This window comes from Cynara cardunculus, assembly GCF_001531365.2.
Source record: "Cynara cardunculus var. scolymus isolate 2C chromosome LG 8, CcrdV1, whole genome shotgun sequence".
Classification (NCBI taxonomy): Eukaryota; Viridiplantae; Streptophyta; class Magnoliopsida; order Asterales; family Asteraceae; genus Cynara; species Cynara cardunculus.
Window position 1 is genome coordinate 2,410,676 of NC_037535.1, and position 17,747 is coordinate 2,428,422.

At 35.4% G+C, this 17,747-nt stretch overlaps 1 protein-coding gene across 1 annotated transcript; it reads left to right on the top strand.

The window, feature by feature from the left end:
- The first annotated feature begins 1,153 nt into the window (after positions 1–1,153).
- Positions 1,154–17,644, top strand: LOC112517131 (dolichyl-diphosphooligosaccharide--protein glycosyltransferase subunit STT3A). The gene is made up of 23 exons (XM_025124470.1): positions 1,154–1,371; positions 1,467–1,529; positions 2,937–2,992; positions 3,080–3,151; positions 3,312–3,417; positions 3,538–3,588; positions 6,498–6,593; positions 6,753–6,812; positions 6,922–7,035; positions 7,351–7,437; positions 8,297–8,400; positions 8,656–8,751; positions 11,673–11,793; positions 11,913–11,993; positions 12,083–12,214; positions 12,299–12,532; positions 13,503–13,646; positions 14,260–14,446; positions 14,524–14,621; positions 15,517–15,596; positions 16,773–16,863; positions 16,976–17,068; positions 17,393–17,644. Exons 1-23 carry the CDS (start codon positions 1,231–1,233, stop codon positions 17,447–17,449), a joined length of 2,364 nt encoding a protein of 787 aa, XP_024980238.1. The 5' UTR covers positions 1,154–1,230; the 3' UTR covers positions 17,450–17,644.
- Positions 17,645–17,747: the final 103 nt, after the last annotated feature.

Consider the following 17,747-nt stretch of genomic DNA (forward strand, 5'->3'; position numbering starts at 1 on the left):
TTTTTTTGTTATATTTGTTTAATTTTATAGATCTAAATCATTTTTGGTTCAAAAAATGTTTAGGGACTTAATCGTTCAAAATATGAATGTTCATTGGGTTCTTTTTCAGACTTTTTTCACTATTTTACCACATTAACTAGTTGTACAAGTCATAAGAATGTATGCAACAGGTTTTAGAAAAGTTCAAGGAGTTATTTAACATGTTTTGGATTGTCCAAGGACTTATTTGTTCCAAAAAATTATCCAATGAGTTATTTAACATGTTTTAAATTGTCGAAAGAGTTATTTAACATGTTTTGGAAAGTCCAAGGACTTATTTGTTCCAAAAAATTGTCCAAAGAGTTATTTAACATGTTTTGGAATGTTCAAGGACTTATTTATTCCAAAAAGTTTTCCAAGGACTTAATAATTCCAAACACTAAAGTCCATTGAGTTTTTTTTTTGACTTTTCCCTATATAAAATGACCAAAAAAACAGTCTTTCATATTATTGACCTATTTGATTTTTTAACATGTAGAAATTTATTATTCATCATTTATAATAATTTCTTTGACAAAAAATTGTATCAATAGTATTAATAATTTATTTCAATAAGATTAATAATTTATATCAATAAGATTAATAGTTAACAAACATTAATAAAACATGGTTAAAATGATAAACTGGTAATAAACAGTTTTTCATAAGTAAGGAAGAATTGATTTATTAAAAACTGCTTATTACCGGTTTGGCACCGGTATAAACAGTTTTATTTTTTCTCATCCAAACACTAGCAGTTAGCTTATCACCGGTGTTAAAACTGAAATAAGTCAAAAAAACACATAAAATAAGCAATCCCAAATACCAGTCACTATTTGAAGAAAAAAATTAACACACTAAAATACAATTTAACAATATGCGGGGATCTTTTTAACCCATCAATTTTATGATAAAAAATAAAAATGGTTTAAGTGAAAATACCGAAGATTAGCAGGGGATTTATTTTCTAGGGGAAGTTCACGTAGCATGACCAATAAGAGCATCCCACGTGTACAAAACTCTTGCCCCTCCAATCACAGACATCAAGGTGTACATCAAGGGTAAATCAGTAAAAATAATACCTTCAGCACTCTCTCTCTCACTCTCTCTCTCTCTCTCTGCACCCAAAGTCTTCTCTTTGTAAGCTCGATTGACTCCAAATCTCTCGCACTCACAAAACCACACACATTGGAGGTTTTCCGACCGCCGTTAATGGCAGTCCCCGTAGATACCATAACCAAGCCAACGCCGGCGTCTTCGACTTCGACTCTACGCTTCGCCTTCGGAAATGTCCTCGCCTTCTTCATTCTCTTGTTAATTGGAGTCCTTGCATTCTCGATCCGTCTTTTCTCGGTATATTCACTGGATCTAAACATCGATTGTTACGTATATGATCATTAATCTGTGATTTTCTTGAACTGATCTGTTTTATTACGTTTCTGTTGCAGGTTATTAAGTATGAAAGTGTTATTCATGAATTCGATCCTTATTTCAATTACAGAGTCACTCAGGTTCCATTTTTACTTTTGTAAATTGATTTATTTTACTTCAGCTTTTGGTTTTTACGTGCTGTTAATTTGATACAATTTGACGGTTTTTAAGCATTAAGATATGTGCTTTGGCATGCAGGATGTTTGGGAAGAATTTTGTTCGTTTATTATTTCACTTTGAGGAGTAGGGGGGGGGGGTAGTTTCATATCTTTGGATTGTTGCATACCAGCGTTGTTGTTAATTTGCTCGATAAACGAGAATTTGAATCGTTACTTCACTTTTGGATGTGTTTGCAGAGTGATTGTAAAATAAGAATGGATAGATTTGGTTAGGAAATCCCAGCAGAAGCTAATGACAAGTTCCTTTCTCCTTGGGATAAGAGATCCTTTATGTTTCATTACGGCACTAGTTGACTTTTTAAGATTAAAACCGTAGTCTATTCCTGACATGTGTATCACAAGGCAGATGGGAGTGAATGGTGGTATTCATGTAGACGAGTTCCACTTAGTTTGGGTGGTTGTATTTGTTCCTGTTTCTCCATTAATGCCTAGTCCTGTAGGACCTCAATTAATCTGTCATCAAGGTTTTATTGGATTTAAGCACAAATATGGAGATTTTGCTGTGTATAAAGCTTCTTCACTTGGTGTGTAGAGAGCCACAAATGTGACCATGCTGTGATTTCTGGTGAAATCTAGGTTCTGATATTTCAATCTCTATGATCCTGGAAGTAATGCTGAATTTCATGTCTTTTTTAGTGACTTGATTTTCATGATACTTGTAGCCTCTTAAAAACTAAAATTGGGTCTACAAACACAGATGGGAGGGATGGCAAGTGAGTTGATATGCTACCTTTTTTAATCCGAAAATCAGCCCTTCCACGGTTAAATGCTTTCTTATGCACAGTTTACGAAGTTCACAATTACATTATATAAATCTAGAACAGTATGATCACATTTCTGCATCTAATTATAAGGGAAAATTCCCACTGCAGGATCTGTTTCCTACTTATGAAAGCATATCTATTTCCTCGTGTTGATTTTCAGCTCACTGTTTGGCTTAGCAAAGATCTAATCCTTCTCTTTTTATTTGACTTCGCATGTCCTTTACTCTATAATGGACCATCAGAGAATGTATATTCTCTCTGTCTATGATCTGGTGACATTAAAGTTTAAAACTTAAAGACACCAAACTGTAGAGCATTTTGATGTTAATTTACACCGTGTAATATTCAATACAAGCAAATACCTTTTACACGAATAAAGAAGGTACAAGAACAGAGAAGAAGTAGGTGGACAGAATGGTCTAGTATTTAGAACTCTTGCTCCTCTCAAAAACTTATCACGAGTTTTAAAATTCAGGAATACCATTTAGAGTTTATGTATATGAAGTATGTTTTTATGTATTTAATGTTCATCTTTTCATTGCAGTTCCTAACAAAGAATGGGATATATGACTTTTGGAATTGGTTTGATGATCGTACCTGGTACTTTGATAAAATCTTGTTTCCTTGTATCATTGTGTATGTCAGTCAATGAAGCGAACCTGACACATTTTATTTACTTGTCCTAAGGTATCCTCTTGGACGAGTCATTGGTGGAACCGTTTACCCTGGATTGACTTTGACAGCTGGAACTATATGGAAGTGCGTATCGGGGGATGATTTGTGTTTTTTATGAACATATGCTTTCAACCCTGTAGCTTATATCAGTCTCTTTTATTTAATCTCTTTTTGCTAGGCTTCTGTATTAGAATCCATTCATGACACTGTTTTCTGTAAATATAGTAACAATTCTTGATTTCAGGGTGCTTCAATCCTTGAATATTCCTCTGTCTGTGGAAACTGTGTGTGTATTTACTGCTCCCGTATTCTCTGCCTTTGCTGCATGGGCGACATATCTACTGACTAAGGTTTCTTTTCCATCCGAGTGCTAATTTTGTTTTTGTATCGTAATAAAATAGTTTTAGATTCATCAATGTTGTTAAAATTAAACGGAGATACTTCAATCTTCTTCACTTGTTCATGTATAGGAAGTTAAGGGAACAGGTGCTGGACTGACTGCTGCAGTTCTTCTGGCCATGGTAATCACATAACGGGTACTTGTGATATTCAGTTTGTTCTTTATATGAATTTCAGTGCGTATTGCTGTATGCAGTAAGCTACATCTTAATGATTTGCATAGAAGTTCAAGCTAAAATTCCCAGAACATGATATCATATCGTTTTGTTTGTTTTGTGAATGATAGTCTTTTTTGTTTCCCACCTCAACTTCTTTGGCATAAAGGCATTTGTTGATGTTTCCTGTCCTCTTTCCCTTTTATGTTATTTAAGAAAATGTTTCAGGTAGTGACCGACCTAACATACATGTAAAAAACCAAACAAAACTAGCCCAACATATCCTATTTGTACGCACGGTTGTAGATGACGGAGTGGCGACGAAGCCAAGCCTCATACCTTATGGAGTCATGGTGAGGCCATGATGTTTTTTCAAGGCATGACTTAAGGTGGCAAATTTGTATATCACATATATAATTATATATATACACACATATGTTCGCTAGTGTTACTCACTAAGTCAATGATATAGCACAATATAAATTCATATAAGTATATAACATGAAAACTGATATATTGACATCACACATACACATATAAGGGCAGGTTCAAACGAGAACACTAACTATTCAAGAAAACAAGAAAAAGATCGTTAATGTACAAAATCACATGTGATTTTACATTAACGTCAAAAGATGGAAGCCGACGACTTTTGAACCTGTATGATTTTGTATGTGAATATATATATGATTTTGTACATTAACGATCTTTTTCTTGTTTTATTAAATAGTTAGTGTTCTCGTTTGAACCTCCCTTTCTCTCTCTCTCTCTCTCTCTCTCTCTCTCTATATATATATATATATATATATAAGGTGTTCACAAAAAGTTTTATATCAAGACGTGATAACAAAAAATGTCCTACCAAATGACCTAAAAGGCTAAAACCATACACAAGTAGGTCGTATACTAAGAACTAAAAAGTAAATCACTAAAAAGGTAAAATAAAAATTAAAAAAGTACAAAAAAGTAAAACGAAGCCTTACAAGAAGCGCCATGGGGTGCCTCAAGACGCCATGGCATATGCCACACTTTACAAAGCCGCTACGGGATTAACGTGTTGTCAAAGCGTCATGGCGTGTCTATTAGAACACTGCTTGCAGGTTGGGTACGGGGAGGGTGGGATGTGTGCCGTCCTGTCCTCTAATCCAAAGAGTAGAGCGACTCCATGACCGTGAAGACACCCAACTTGCAGAAAGGTGTGTGCAAAAAAAGTTGACCGGAGAAAATCGAAAAGGTTGCCAAAGGTTTTGAAAAAACTTGAAGCGACTAAAACGACAATCTAAAAGTAAGCATCACATAAAAAGTGAGTACCATGCAGCGTAAAAGAGGGACAAGACACTACACAACTCCTTATCTAATGTAGGGCACTGGTAACCTTTTTGACAACTTTCTAACCCTCCCAAAGTCCCATCCCACACCTCTACAACTCCCCCTCTTGCATACACCCTAGCGTACTCTCATAGTTCTGTGCCTCCAAGATCTATGAAAGGTCATACCCTTGGAAATGTCTAAGGTTGCCATATTCATTCTCAGTTGCTCATCCCACGTTCTTCATGGCTTCCCCTCTTCATTCCCTCGGCAATCACACTTTCTACCTGCCTCACTGGAGCTGTCTCATGTGAATGTGTCCAAACCATGTGAATCTTCCCTCTCTTCATTTATCTATCATAGGTGCGACTCCCATCTCCTTTTGAATAGGTGCGACTCCTAACTCTTTCAGAAATACCTCGTTTCGGTATAATACCCAACATGGTTCAACCATGGGTCTATCTAAGCATCCTCATTTTTGCAACTTCCAGCTTCCTTTTATGGGCCTTCTTGGTTACCCGACATTCCAACTTATACAACATAGCTGATTTGATAGCTACTCTGTAGAATTTATCCTTTAGTTTTAACGGAGACCTTCTTGTCACACAACACCCTCGTGGCAGCCCTCCGGTTTAGCCAACCTGCCTTTAGGCGATGTTTTATTTTGTTATGTCATCATCAACCTCTCCCTCCTTGAAGATCATGGAGCCTAGATACTTGGTTCTCCTTTTGGGTACCCTCCCAATGCCAATAGTGCATTAATCGGTATTCAGTAATGGTTTCATTTATTTAGCTCAATTGCAGAGTAAACTAAGCCCTAAGTTGCACGGCCTGATATTATTTTCCTTGAGTTCATCAAGGTAGATCTCTGTGTCTCATAAGACCACATAATTTTCTATGTATATCGAGTGTAGGGGAAACTTAAGGCCTTTGGTGGACTGATCAAACTAATTATTTGATTTGACAGACAATATTATTTTTCACCTTCGCATACATTCATCTAAAATATCCTCAAGATTTAGAGGACTTCTGTGAAAAAGCACATACTTATGGTCTAATTCCTTTTTCACTAGATAAACATGAATCTTTTCTTGTAATCAAACTGTCTGATATGCAGTTCTGTAGTCAAGCTATTAGATTAATGTGGAAGGTACTCCAAGATGAAGTGTTACGAGTTTAGAGTTAACGACTCCTAAATGCCTACATAAAGCTTCCCTTAGCAGGGAATCATGTTTCTAGAGTCTGTGTTTTGTTCCTTTACCTGTGTAGTAACATGATGTTGAACAAGCATATGGATTCTGATGTTGGTTCCGTGATTTCTTTTTTGGGGTGGGCGGATAGAGGAAAATGTGAGGCACTGAGTCCCCATAGGTACTTTGAAAGGCTTGCCACCCATAGGATATGGGAAGCCTGGGGTGTGTGTTTTTCTGTTATTTATGCATCATGCATACACTTCTATGCTATATCTAATGTTCACCATTATTGTAGTGCTGGATTTTTCACCTTTCCTACTTTCCCTATGATGATCTAATGGTCTCCTTGACCACTGATCATTTTATATCTTACAGGTGCCATCCTACATATCTCGATCGGTGGCTGGGAGCTATGACAATGAAGCAGTGGCTATCTTTGCTTTGATCTTCACCTTCTATTTATACATCAAGGTTTGATACGGATACAAAATGCCTTCGTATCTCGCCATGTCCCTTTAGAAAAAATGAGCATTTTTAATACCCTTGTATCGTGCTTGCTGCTGGAATGCATGACGTGAACAGTGATTTGCATGTTATACTATTTATTGACGGTGATAACTTTATTTGCAGACTTTGAACACAGGATCCCTCTTCTATGCTACATTAAATTCCATTTCATACTTCTACATGGTAGGCATAGAATTGTTCATATATTCTTCTTAAATTATTATGCTTCTCATTCTTTCTATCGTTTCCTTTGTGATTTCTCATATCAGACTCTAACTCTAACTCTAACCAGGTCTGCTCTTGGGGAGGTTACACCTTTATCATCAATCTTATACCAATGCATGTGCTTCTTTGCATTGTGACTGGTCGCTATTCGTCTCGGCTCTACATTGCATATGCTCCACTTGTAAGTATATCATATATTTGACCTGTATATTAGGAAAGGAATGTTGCTGCTGCAGAAGCAGTTTAGGAGGAAAGGTTGTGCATTTGACATTTCCCTACTGCCTGAGCTCCATGATCAGACACCCATAAAGAAATGAAGAACAAGAGCATGTTTTTTGAAACATAGAGTATCTTGTTTCTCTTGCACAAGAACATCTATCTATGACTAACTTGGTTTAGCGCGAGTAGTTTTGCCTGGATAACTTTTCATCTCTTGTTGCCTTTTTGTTGTCCAAGTTGTTTTTGTTCCACGAACATCTTTGCCCTTGTTATGCAGGTTGTCTTGGGAACGCTATTGGCAGCATTGGTGCCTGTTGTTGGTTTTAATGCAGTCATGACATCAGAACATTTTGCATCATTCTTGGTGAGTTCCACAGGTGAAATGCCACTTCGAGCATGTTTATGCTACTACTATTTTCCTAATCAAAGAGTTTTGATGCATTTCTTGGCCATATAACATGAATCCAGTATGAAATAGCCAAGAAAATTATAAAAATAAATCTATACTTTTATCAATTTAAGGGTAAAATTCTCCATGTAATGACAAATTAGAGGTCTATCTTTCTAAATTGAAAGATCCAAATATGTTTGTCCAATCAATAAATGTTTTTTTTATTAATTTGGAATTTACATAGGATTCGTCCTCTCCCATCACAACAAAAGAAGCATACACTAGATTTCAAAAATTATGATAAAAGACATTAAGATGGCATCGAACTATCCGTTGGCTAAATTTGAATATGTATCCCTACACCTCATAGTATGAGTAGCCTTCTTTCTGTTTCCTCTTTTCTTTCTATTTGGATGTGGATGCTTATGGTTGCTATTTAGTTGTAGCTTAGCTAACATATACTCTTTTTGAAGGATTCCGTTCTTGGCTTCTTGCTCATGTCCTCATTTTACGACATTACAGCTTACATAGGTTACATATTTTATGATTTGGGGAGACATCAATGATGAATTGCTCACTCAGTATTACCTAATATATGTTGCTAAAAATTGAACTGAATTGAGATTTGACTGTCTGATGATAAATACTGAGATATTGTGCCATGTGAGGTTCATGCTTGCATTCACATTGTTCTATATATGAATGAAATGTGCTTGCTGGAGTACTTTGCGTCTACTTGGCTGTATATCTTATCGTCTGTGGTCATGCTATCTTTACTAAATTCAAGTGATTACATACACTAATTTTGTTAATTCTAATTCTTTTATTACAGGTTTTCATTATTATTCACGTGGTGGCTCTTGCATATTATATCAAAGGAATTCTCTCTCCAAAGATGTTTAAAGTAGCTGCTACCCTTGTAGTATCTGTTGGCCTGTAAGCTTGACTCATTTGTTGCTGCACACTATTATACTGTTGGCCTGTTTATTCTCAATAAACTTGCAATTACTACCCTTGTTTTAGCACAAGAAAGTGAAAGTTCGATGTTGCATTTATTGGGGTAAAAAAATAATGAAACATGAACACTGATTTTTCACATAGTTCGGTTATCCACTTGGCAGAGCTGATCCGGTGGTTCCAGAAGTTGAAAACCTCTACAATACATCTTTACATATATTTTCCATCTTTCAGGGTGGTATGCTGCGCTGTAGTAGCAGTTCTTGTAGCAGTAGTTGCATCTAGTCCTACAAAGGGATGGAGTGGACGAAGTTTAAGTCTTCTTGATCCGTAAGTTTATCGTCTCTTCATGCTACTATCGTAATATTTCATTTACCAGGAAGTGTTATTCCATTGAAAAGCCATGGTCCCTGAATTTACTACATCTTTACTTAATTGGATAATGAGATGAGTAATGTCACCTTAGGGACAATTTCTAAGCATATCGTTGATGTGGGTGCACATATCAAGTGATAAAAATAGGGAACATGCTTGCATTATGGTACTCTATATCGACTCAGAACATGTAAATTTTTTCGTGCTCTTTAAGTGACCTGTAGCACCCCTAAAAGTTTGTGAATGTATTCTTGGTCTTGGACCTGGTTGTTAGTTAGTGCTCATAGTGTGGAATTTCTACTTAATGAATGGTTAAAGTTAAATATTTAGTTGGTCAGGCTGTACATATTTTTGTGTCTAAGGGTTGCTCTCTTGTGCCTATATTTTCTTGGTGTCGTGTTTGTTAGTTTTTTAGCAACTTCAAGTTTTCTGGGTGGAATACAGCTCTATCAAGAACATGGAGATCACATTTTTACAGGCATTAATTAAAGACGGTAGATTTATATGAAACCACAGTTTGGCCTCTAGGAGCCATGTATAGTAAAAGAATTTGACATGTGGGAGGATAGTTGTTGATGGGTATGAGGCTTCAGAGGAGCAATGCTGGGGTATAGTGTGCAAATCAAGTGGCTTTATCAAGTCCTATCCCACACAATTACCCTTAGTTTGCGAAGGTGTGCGAGGATAGTTATAGTTTATTGGGTACAGATAAGATCTTCTGTTAGTTTAGGCTTTATGAGTAGAAATTTAGGCATTCACAAACTAGATATGATGGTACTTAAAACTTTGGGGGTTTTAATAGTTCAGTTATTGAATTACTAGTTTTAGCAATTGAGTGATTTAAGTAATCACTCCTTTTAACAATTGTGAAAAGGAATCCTTTTTCTGAAAGATCCTGGCTTTTATATTGGAAAATGCTTCATGTTAATTTGCTGGCTTGGAGTTTTTCCTTGCAAATAAACTAGAACTAAGAAAAAAGGAATGCTGACATAACAAATAATAGGGCTCCCTTTCAGAAAAAAAGCAAGTTGGAGTGTAGGACATAGTATTTCTCATCTTCAACCTAAACCTCATACTAGTAATTTCTTTTGCCATATCCTTTACTGGACTCCAGCCTCCAACTGCTGTCAGCCACCATCTGTAAATCCCAAAAATAGCCATTGACATAGAGCAGCTTGGTCAGTCATCATTTTGTCCATCTTATTCTAACCCAATTTCTTCCACCTCAATTACTTCCTCTTACCGAAAGAAATATTTATCGACAAAGAGAAATTGATATATTTCTTCGGATGAATAGTTCTGTTGCTATGTGTATGGAGTGTTACCACTTACCATGGTGACCACTCAGACCACCTTATGATCAGCCAATGCCATCCTGCTTTTAGTTGAATCTTCTTGAATTTATGCTTTCCTTTTAATTTCTAATGCTTGTTTTGCCTCCCTAAAAGAAATATCGGCACATATTGCATACTCAGCACTGTCTTGATGGACTTGATCCCTGCTCTGCAGTAAAAGAGAAACATGATTCCTGGTTCTGGAATTTGTAGGCAATAGAATCATGCTAGCCCTATCCTGGTTGCATCAGTAGCTTTTCCTGTTTTTTTTAAGTACACCAGTTTCTATTTTTTGTCTAGTAGGATTCATTAGAGATTTGTTCTACAAGGAGGAAGCATGAATGATCATAAAGCATATGGAATCATCTATACTATATTATTAGGCATGCTAAACAGTTAATATTAAAAATTGAGAGGTACAAAAAAATAAGCATCATGTACAAGTTTAAAAGTTGCACAACCTCCCACTCCTCGACATGGTATTAAAAATCAAATTATTTTTTACTTTTAAATTACACTTTGTACCCTTATAATTAGTTATTCAATTTACTTTATATCCCTTATTTTTTCGTTTTACATTTTACACCCTTATCATATTAACATATGTAATCGTATATTAAGCAAAATATATTAAAAAATTTGTGTCTTTTTACAAATTATACCATTATAATCATCTTGTCAATACCTATAAAATGAGCTCAATATTGAATATTTTTGGATTTAATCGTATTATTAAATATCATAAATACGAACGCATTATTTTTAATATTTACATTTTATATCTTATAATTATTTATTTAATTTTTTTATCTCTTACCTTTTCATTTTACACCTTTGTCATATTAAAATACATTATCATATATTAACTAAAATAATTTTAAAACACCTTTTTTATAAATTATATCCTCTCGTCAATACCTTTAAAATGAGCTCAATATTGAATATTTTTGGATTTAATTATAGTTTAAAATATCATATGTAAGTACGAATATGTCTATATTACATTATAATAGAGCAGTTTCAGTTTTCTTGAAATTTTAGTAAGTACAAGTTTCAATAGCTTGGTACAATTTTTATAGCTTAACAAAACCACCCATGACATGATCAATTTATGACATAATTTATTCCATATCAGCTTTGAATTATATACCACAAAAAAACATAAAATTAGAATCAAGCGCGACAGAAAATAGAAAAAAAAGCATCAAACATGATTGCCGTTTCGAGTTATCCTCCAAATTCGATGAACTTTACATCCCGCTGCATTACAGCGGGTACATAACTAGTTCATTCATGCACATGTACAACATATTTTCCGTTTTTACAATCTTTTTGTAATTTAAACATCTCACTTTTTGTGTTCTTCTCTCCCTGTATATAAATTGGTGGAATCAATAATCTACAATTAGTATGTGTTCTTTTACAAGTAATTACATGTTATTAACCAATCCGTCTAAAAAGATTTCATGAATTGAATACCTTGGGATATGTTCTTTTGTTTTGCTTAGTCGCTTTCTGATGTTCTTTAATTTATCATTTCAGAACTTATGCAAGCAAGTACATACCAATTATTGCAAGTGTTAGTGAACATCAACCACCGACATGGCCTTCTTACTTTATGGATATTAATGTTTTAGCATTTTTGGTTCCTGCTGGAATTATTGTAAGTTCACTATGTTCATCTGAATTTAGATTCTTGAATACTGTTTGTTTTGACTTTTGATCTGTTATTTTCTCTAACCTTACTACTTCACACTCTTGTTATTTATTGGGATCTCTCAGGCATGCTTTTCACCACTATCCGATGCCAGCGCCTTTGTAATCCTTTACCTAGTAATGTCAGTATATTTTTCTGGTGTCATGGTAAGCATTTACCAGACAAAGTTGTTCACCATCATATCCTTTATACTCTCATCATCCTTAACCATTATTTTTATACAATGTCATGACAGGTACGGCTAATGCTCGTGCTTGCTCCAGCTGCATGCATAATGTCTGGAATTGCTCTTTCTGAAGCTTTTGATGTTTTTACAAGATCAATTAAGTTCTACATATCTAGTCTATCCGAAAGTCTCCAGACTGGTGTAAGTACTTAATGAGATTATGCAATTGCACATACTCATGACATGGAAAGTTACTGGACTAAGATCTCTTTCTTGACCACCAAGGCAGGGGATATTGTATCCGGTAATAATGCTTCCCCACAAAATGATGTGATCAAGACTGACAAAAGAGAAGACTCGTTGAAGGAAAGACCTTCCAGGAAAAACAAGAAAAAGGATAAGGAGGTTGTTGAAAAGCCTTCTGTCAAGTCCAAGATTGAAAAGAGGCCCCTGGTCTTGCCTGTTGAGGCATCTTTCTTTGCTCTTTTCTTGACTGTGTTGTTGGGTGCCTTCTATGTTGTAAGCATACTTTCTTCCTTCCATATATGTCTTCAATGGATTTGGTTTCTTCTTTTTTTTCACAGTAAGATACTACTTGCATTCTATATCTTGCATTCACGATGCTGTTTTGTCACTCTTGTCAGACATCATCAAACCTCACTAAGAAATGCTTCCATCTTGCTCTATCTTAAGATTGTTTCCATTTCCATAGGTGCAAGCACATGCTAGCTTATGAGAGCCTTTCCTTTATTCATGGTATACAAAGCTCATTGATAAATATGAATATTAGATGAGTGAGTCCTTAATTGAACACACTAGAACTAACTACTGAATAAGGGGCAGCTACCGAAAGAGACTTCTGATCTGTATACTTCAATCAACATGTCCATTTAACTTTACTGGAGATCAGTTTCTATATTATAGACACATTCCTTTTCAGTAGTCCATGAGCAGTATGAATGTGCAACTTAGAGGCTAGAGCCGATAATGCAAACCTGCTAATTTTTTGATATCTATGTTTGGTGCTTCTGTTGGAATGTAATTTTCAGAGAACACATGTATCGGGAGCTAGAATTTTAGCAACCCCTTAATCAATGAGCAGGGAGAGCAGCGGTAGTAATGGTCAAGTCAGTATATCCTGGAAGGATCATGAAGTTCATTTGATAAGCGAAATGGATGATTATGATGAAGGATAAATCATGTCTCTCTGGAAATGTCAGCTCTTAATTTAAGCTATGGTTGTGCATGCCTTAATTTTCTGATCTTTGCTAAACCCTATGTTTTGTACCGAAGTTTGGCTACTGAATGCTGCATGAAGTTCTGCCTTTGTTATAAAACCGAGAACATGGATGAAACTCCTGCATTTCTAATGTCACTTCATATGGTCTTTTTAAACTTAGATTGCATTCAATCACTTGGATCCAAATACCTCTTTTTTGTCAGAATTGTTACTCTTGGAACTGAAAATGTGCTATATTTGCCCTCATAGGTCCATAGTGTTTGGGCTGCTGCAGAGGCATATTCAGCTCCTTCAATTGTGCTTACCTCACATTCCCATGACGGGCTTCATGTTTTCGATGATTTCAGAGAGGCCTATGCATGGTTAAGCCATAACACTGAAATAGATGACAAGGTAAGTTGCTAGAACTTGCATTCTCTCTTTTTGCTGCTAGTCTGCTAAATCTTTTTTCTTTCTTCCTTTAAACGGTCAACAACTTGATACACTGATATCTCGACTTGAACACAAATTGATACATTGAACTCACAAACCTAAGGGTTGTAGATCCATTGGTACCTTTGGGTCAAAGGACACTTGGTCAGTCTGCTAGGGTGTGGTACACGGACAGTACTGGACATGCTGGAATGGACAGGATTGGACTGACGAGTGTGAGGTAGACAGGCGAAAAAGTTGTGGGTGTGAAGGTTTTAATTTGATATGGATAGTTTAGTAAATTACCTATCTCGTCCCACCTCCCTGATTTTTGTTCCACCTATTTTGGCAGTCATGTCTTGTCCCAATCTAATTGTCGCGTCAATGGGAAAACAAGTTTTTGTTCTAATAATCCCATCCATCCCATCCTGTCCCATGTACCAAACACATCCCTACTACTTTATTATATAAACTTTTTCCCGCAATGCAATTTTCACCAGATCTATAAACAACTGATGTTGACTAAGAGCTTTTACATAGACATAAAATGCCAAGTATCATTTTCACTGCATTAATATGGATATTAATGCTTCAGGTTGCATCTTGGTGGGATTACGGTTACCAAACAACTGCAATGGCTAACCGCACTGTCATTGTTGACAACAACACTTGGAACAACACACATATTGCTACTGTTGGTACTGCCATGTCATCTCCTGAAAAGGCTGCTTGGGAAATTTTCAACTCCTTGGATGTGAAATACGTCCTTGTTGTGTTTGGAGGTTGGTTTTCTTTTTTGTGGCAGAATCACATAAAAAATGTGTAGAGACTAAAATAGTAAAGTTCTTTAATATTTCAGGTCTTGTGGGCTACCCTAGCGATGACATAAATAAATTTCTATGGATGGTGCGAATAGGAGGAGGTGTGTTCCCACATATCAAGGAACCTGATTATCTGGTAAGTATGCTTATGGCAAAACACTATGCACAGCACTCTCATACCAGCATAAGCCCATTGTTGCCAGCTTTCTAGTATAGGATAAAATTTTAAGTTTCCAATCGATAGAAGTCATAGAACTAATTGGATTTCTATACAAAATTTAAAATTGTACAAACCCCGTCTTGATACTAGGGTCCACTTCTTATTTTTATAATTTGAAGCAGTCAGTTTCTCCTTATAATCCAAAGAAATGTTGTACTATTTTATATATTTGAAGTTAAAATTGCAGCTGATATGGCAATTGCAAGTTAATTATGAAATACTGAGAGTTTGTGGACTTGTATCACACTCCAAAACTAAATGTGGACTCTAATTGTGGTTGATCTTTCTCTAAGGTCATGATTGGCAACCATAAGCTAGCTTATTTTTTGAGTTTATTGAATAAGCCACTTCAAGTAGTGTTTCAATAAACTCCAGGGGCTTTTCTCCAATTATGTCTCTTATATTTTTCCAATTAATTTTTCAACATGTCCTATTAGGTCATTTTACATTGTCATCTAGCTTATCAGCTAGTTTTACCGAATATAACTAGTTTATCGGCTAACAACTAGCTTATTAACCAACATCTAGCTTTTTACATGACCATGACTGGTTTTATCCTGTTTGTTTGAGATGGATGTAATACTGTCATACCTCAGCTTGGTGAAAGAGGGGGTGTAAATTGTAGTGAGAGCCGAATCACGCATGAAAACTGTGACATTTGATGCTGAACTTAATTTTTTGAATTTCTTGTTATGTTCAAAAGACCCTGTACTTCAATTCTCATCAACAAATTTGATCCGGCGATGCTGCTAGATTTCACTTCAATTTATTAAAAGCCATGGTAATTTTGAATTTTTGTTTCTTTGTACAGAGAGATGGTCAATACCGAATTGACAATCAGGCCACTCCAACCATGCTAAACAGCCTCATGTACAAACTATCCTATTTCAGGTATGGTAATTTCAAATACAGAACTTTGGGGTCTTGAATTACTGTTAGTTGTTTGCTTCTATTAGATCGCTTGGGTTCAACTCAAAGCAATTGGCTATGAGTGGATTTGGCTGACAATCATGTATTCGTCACAAAATTGTGGATTATTGGTCTTGCAACACCCCCCGCCCCCTCAAACTTACATGTGTCAAACATCTAACACATATACATATATATCTATACTGATATACATAGAGTGGGAGGTTCACATAAGAAGGATAAATATCATGAGAAGGTAAGAAGGAAAGGTTCATATGTGAATCATCAAAAATATACATTTGAAGCTACATAAATAGATTTTTTTAAAAAGATTTTTCTAATGATTCACATATGAACCTTCCTTTCTTACCTTCTCACTATATTTATGCATTGTTTGGCAAACATAAGCTAGCTTATTTTTTGGGTATGTGTTTGGATGAACATAAGCTAGCTTTTAATTTATGTAATTTATTTTTTTTATTGTAATTTAATTTAAGTTTAATAATGAAATAATTTATTTTTAGTTTAATATTATAAATTTTATAAAGATAATAATTAAGTATTCTGTTAGAATTCAATAATTATCCTAATTATATTTTAGATTTTTTATATTTAAAATGAGATGTTTATCCTGTATTTGATAAAATAAGATATGGATGAAATCGGATAGGGATGAAATCGTTTAGGGATGAACGGGTTTAGGGATGGCTTTAACAGGTTGTACCATTAGCAATAGATGTTGTCTTTAAGAGTTTTAAGAGTTTAAGAGTTTAAGAGTTTTTAAGAGTTTTAGCCAAATGCTTTATAATATAGTATATATATATATATATATAGTGAAGGTAACCTCGTTTATATTGTGTGACAGTTTATCATGAGAAATGTGAAGATACCTTTACGTCGTGAAGGTTACAACATTCACACAAAATAATACACCCTTCCAATACATAGTTGGTGACGTGAAAAGTTACAATCTTCACACAATATAACATAACATTCACACAGTAACATAAAGGCAACTTCACTTGTTCTCACCTTCTCACGAGAGTGAATGTTTCTCAAACGATCCTGACTTTACATACATATACACCATAAGTTTCACTGTAGGATCATTAATCTAAACCGTTCTTGTTTCGTAAGTGAGTTGCTTTTGTAATCTAGGTTTGTGGAGACCGATGGTGGTAAAGGATACGATAGAGTAAGGAGGACCGAAATTGGAAAGAAGTACTTCAAGTTAACTCATTTTGAGGAGGTAAGTCAAAGCAAGCCTCAAATTCGGTATTTAGTGCTTAAACTTCGTTTTTGCTTTGACATCACCTTCTTGTTGACCCATCTGGATTTATCGAAATTCTCATCATATGTAGGTTTTCACAACTCATCATTGGATGGTTCGGATCTATAAACTAAAACCTCAAAAGAACAGGATCCGAGGGAAGACGACAAAGAAATCTAAATCGGTACAATACCCCCAAAATTTTCATCTCATTTCATATTCCTTTTGCCATGCTTTTTGACCACACACTTGGTCTACACGGAAACAAGCAAACTACTACTTGACGTAGAGATCAAGTCTGCTTACATCCCATCTCTAGACCCTAATTTCAAGTGGGATTTTACTGGACCAATTTGGTTCAATTGGGTTCTCTTTGACCAACTTTCGGTCTTTACGGAAACAACCAAACTATTCTTTAGAGTAGAGGTCAAGTCTACGTACATGAGCCTACTTTGGTTTGGTTTAGTTGGGTTGTTTTTGACCAACTCTTGATGCATTTGGTTTGCAGAAAAGTAGCTCGGGCACTCCGACAAGTGGAACAAGAAAGAAAAATCCATGGCATTAGATGAGATGAGTTTGTGGGTTGGTTTACAAATGTTAGATGTTGTGCTGGCAGTTTTATTTATAGAAATGGCTGTGCAGTGCTTGAAATCAAAAGGTTTTGTAGCGAATTGTGAAGGTGGAGGAGAGGAGGATATCGTCAACTTTTTGAACCACACTACTAAAAGAAACCATTAGATCTGATCCTAACATTTTTCTATTCTTCTAGTATTATGATTAACGCATTGCAGGTCAAAATTTTTGCCCATCAAAATTGAAAAATGCCATTTTTCATGCCCAACATTCATCAGGTTTTTTCATAG

Bases quoted from the DNA above. Each gene is read 5' to 3' on its own strand.
- LOC112517131 (XM_025124470.1), top strand. From the start codon at position 1,231: ATGGCAGTCCCCGTAGATACCATAACCAAGCCAACGCCGGCGTCTTCG. The intron at 3,418-3,537 runs GTTTCTTTTCCA...GTTCATGTATAG, and splicing joins CGACATATCTACTGACTAAG to GAAGTTAAGGGAACAGGTGC. The intron at 11,994-12,082 runs GTAAGCATTTAC...ATGTCATGACAG, and splicing joins TATATTTTTCTGGTGTCATG to GTACGGCTAATGCTCGTGCT.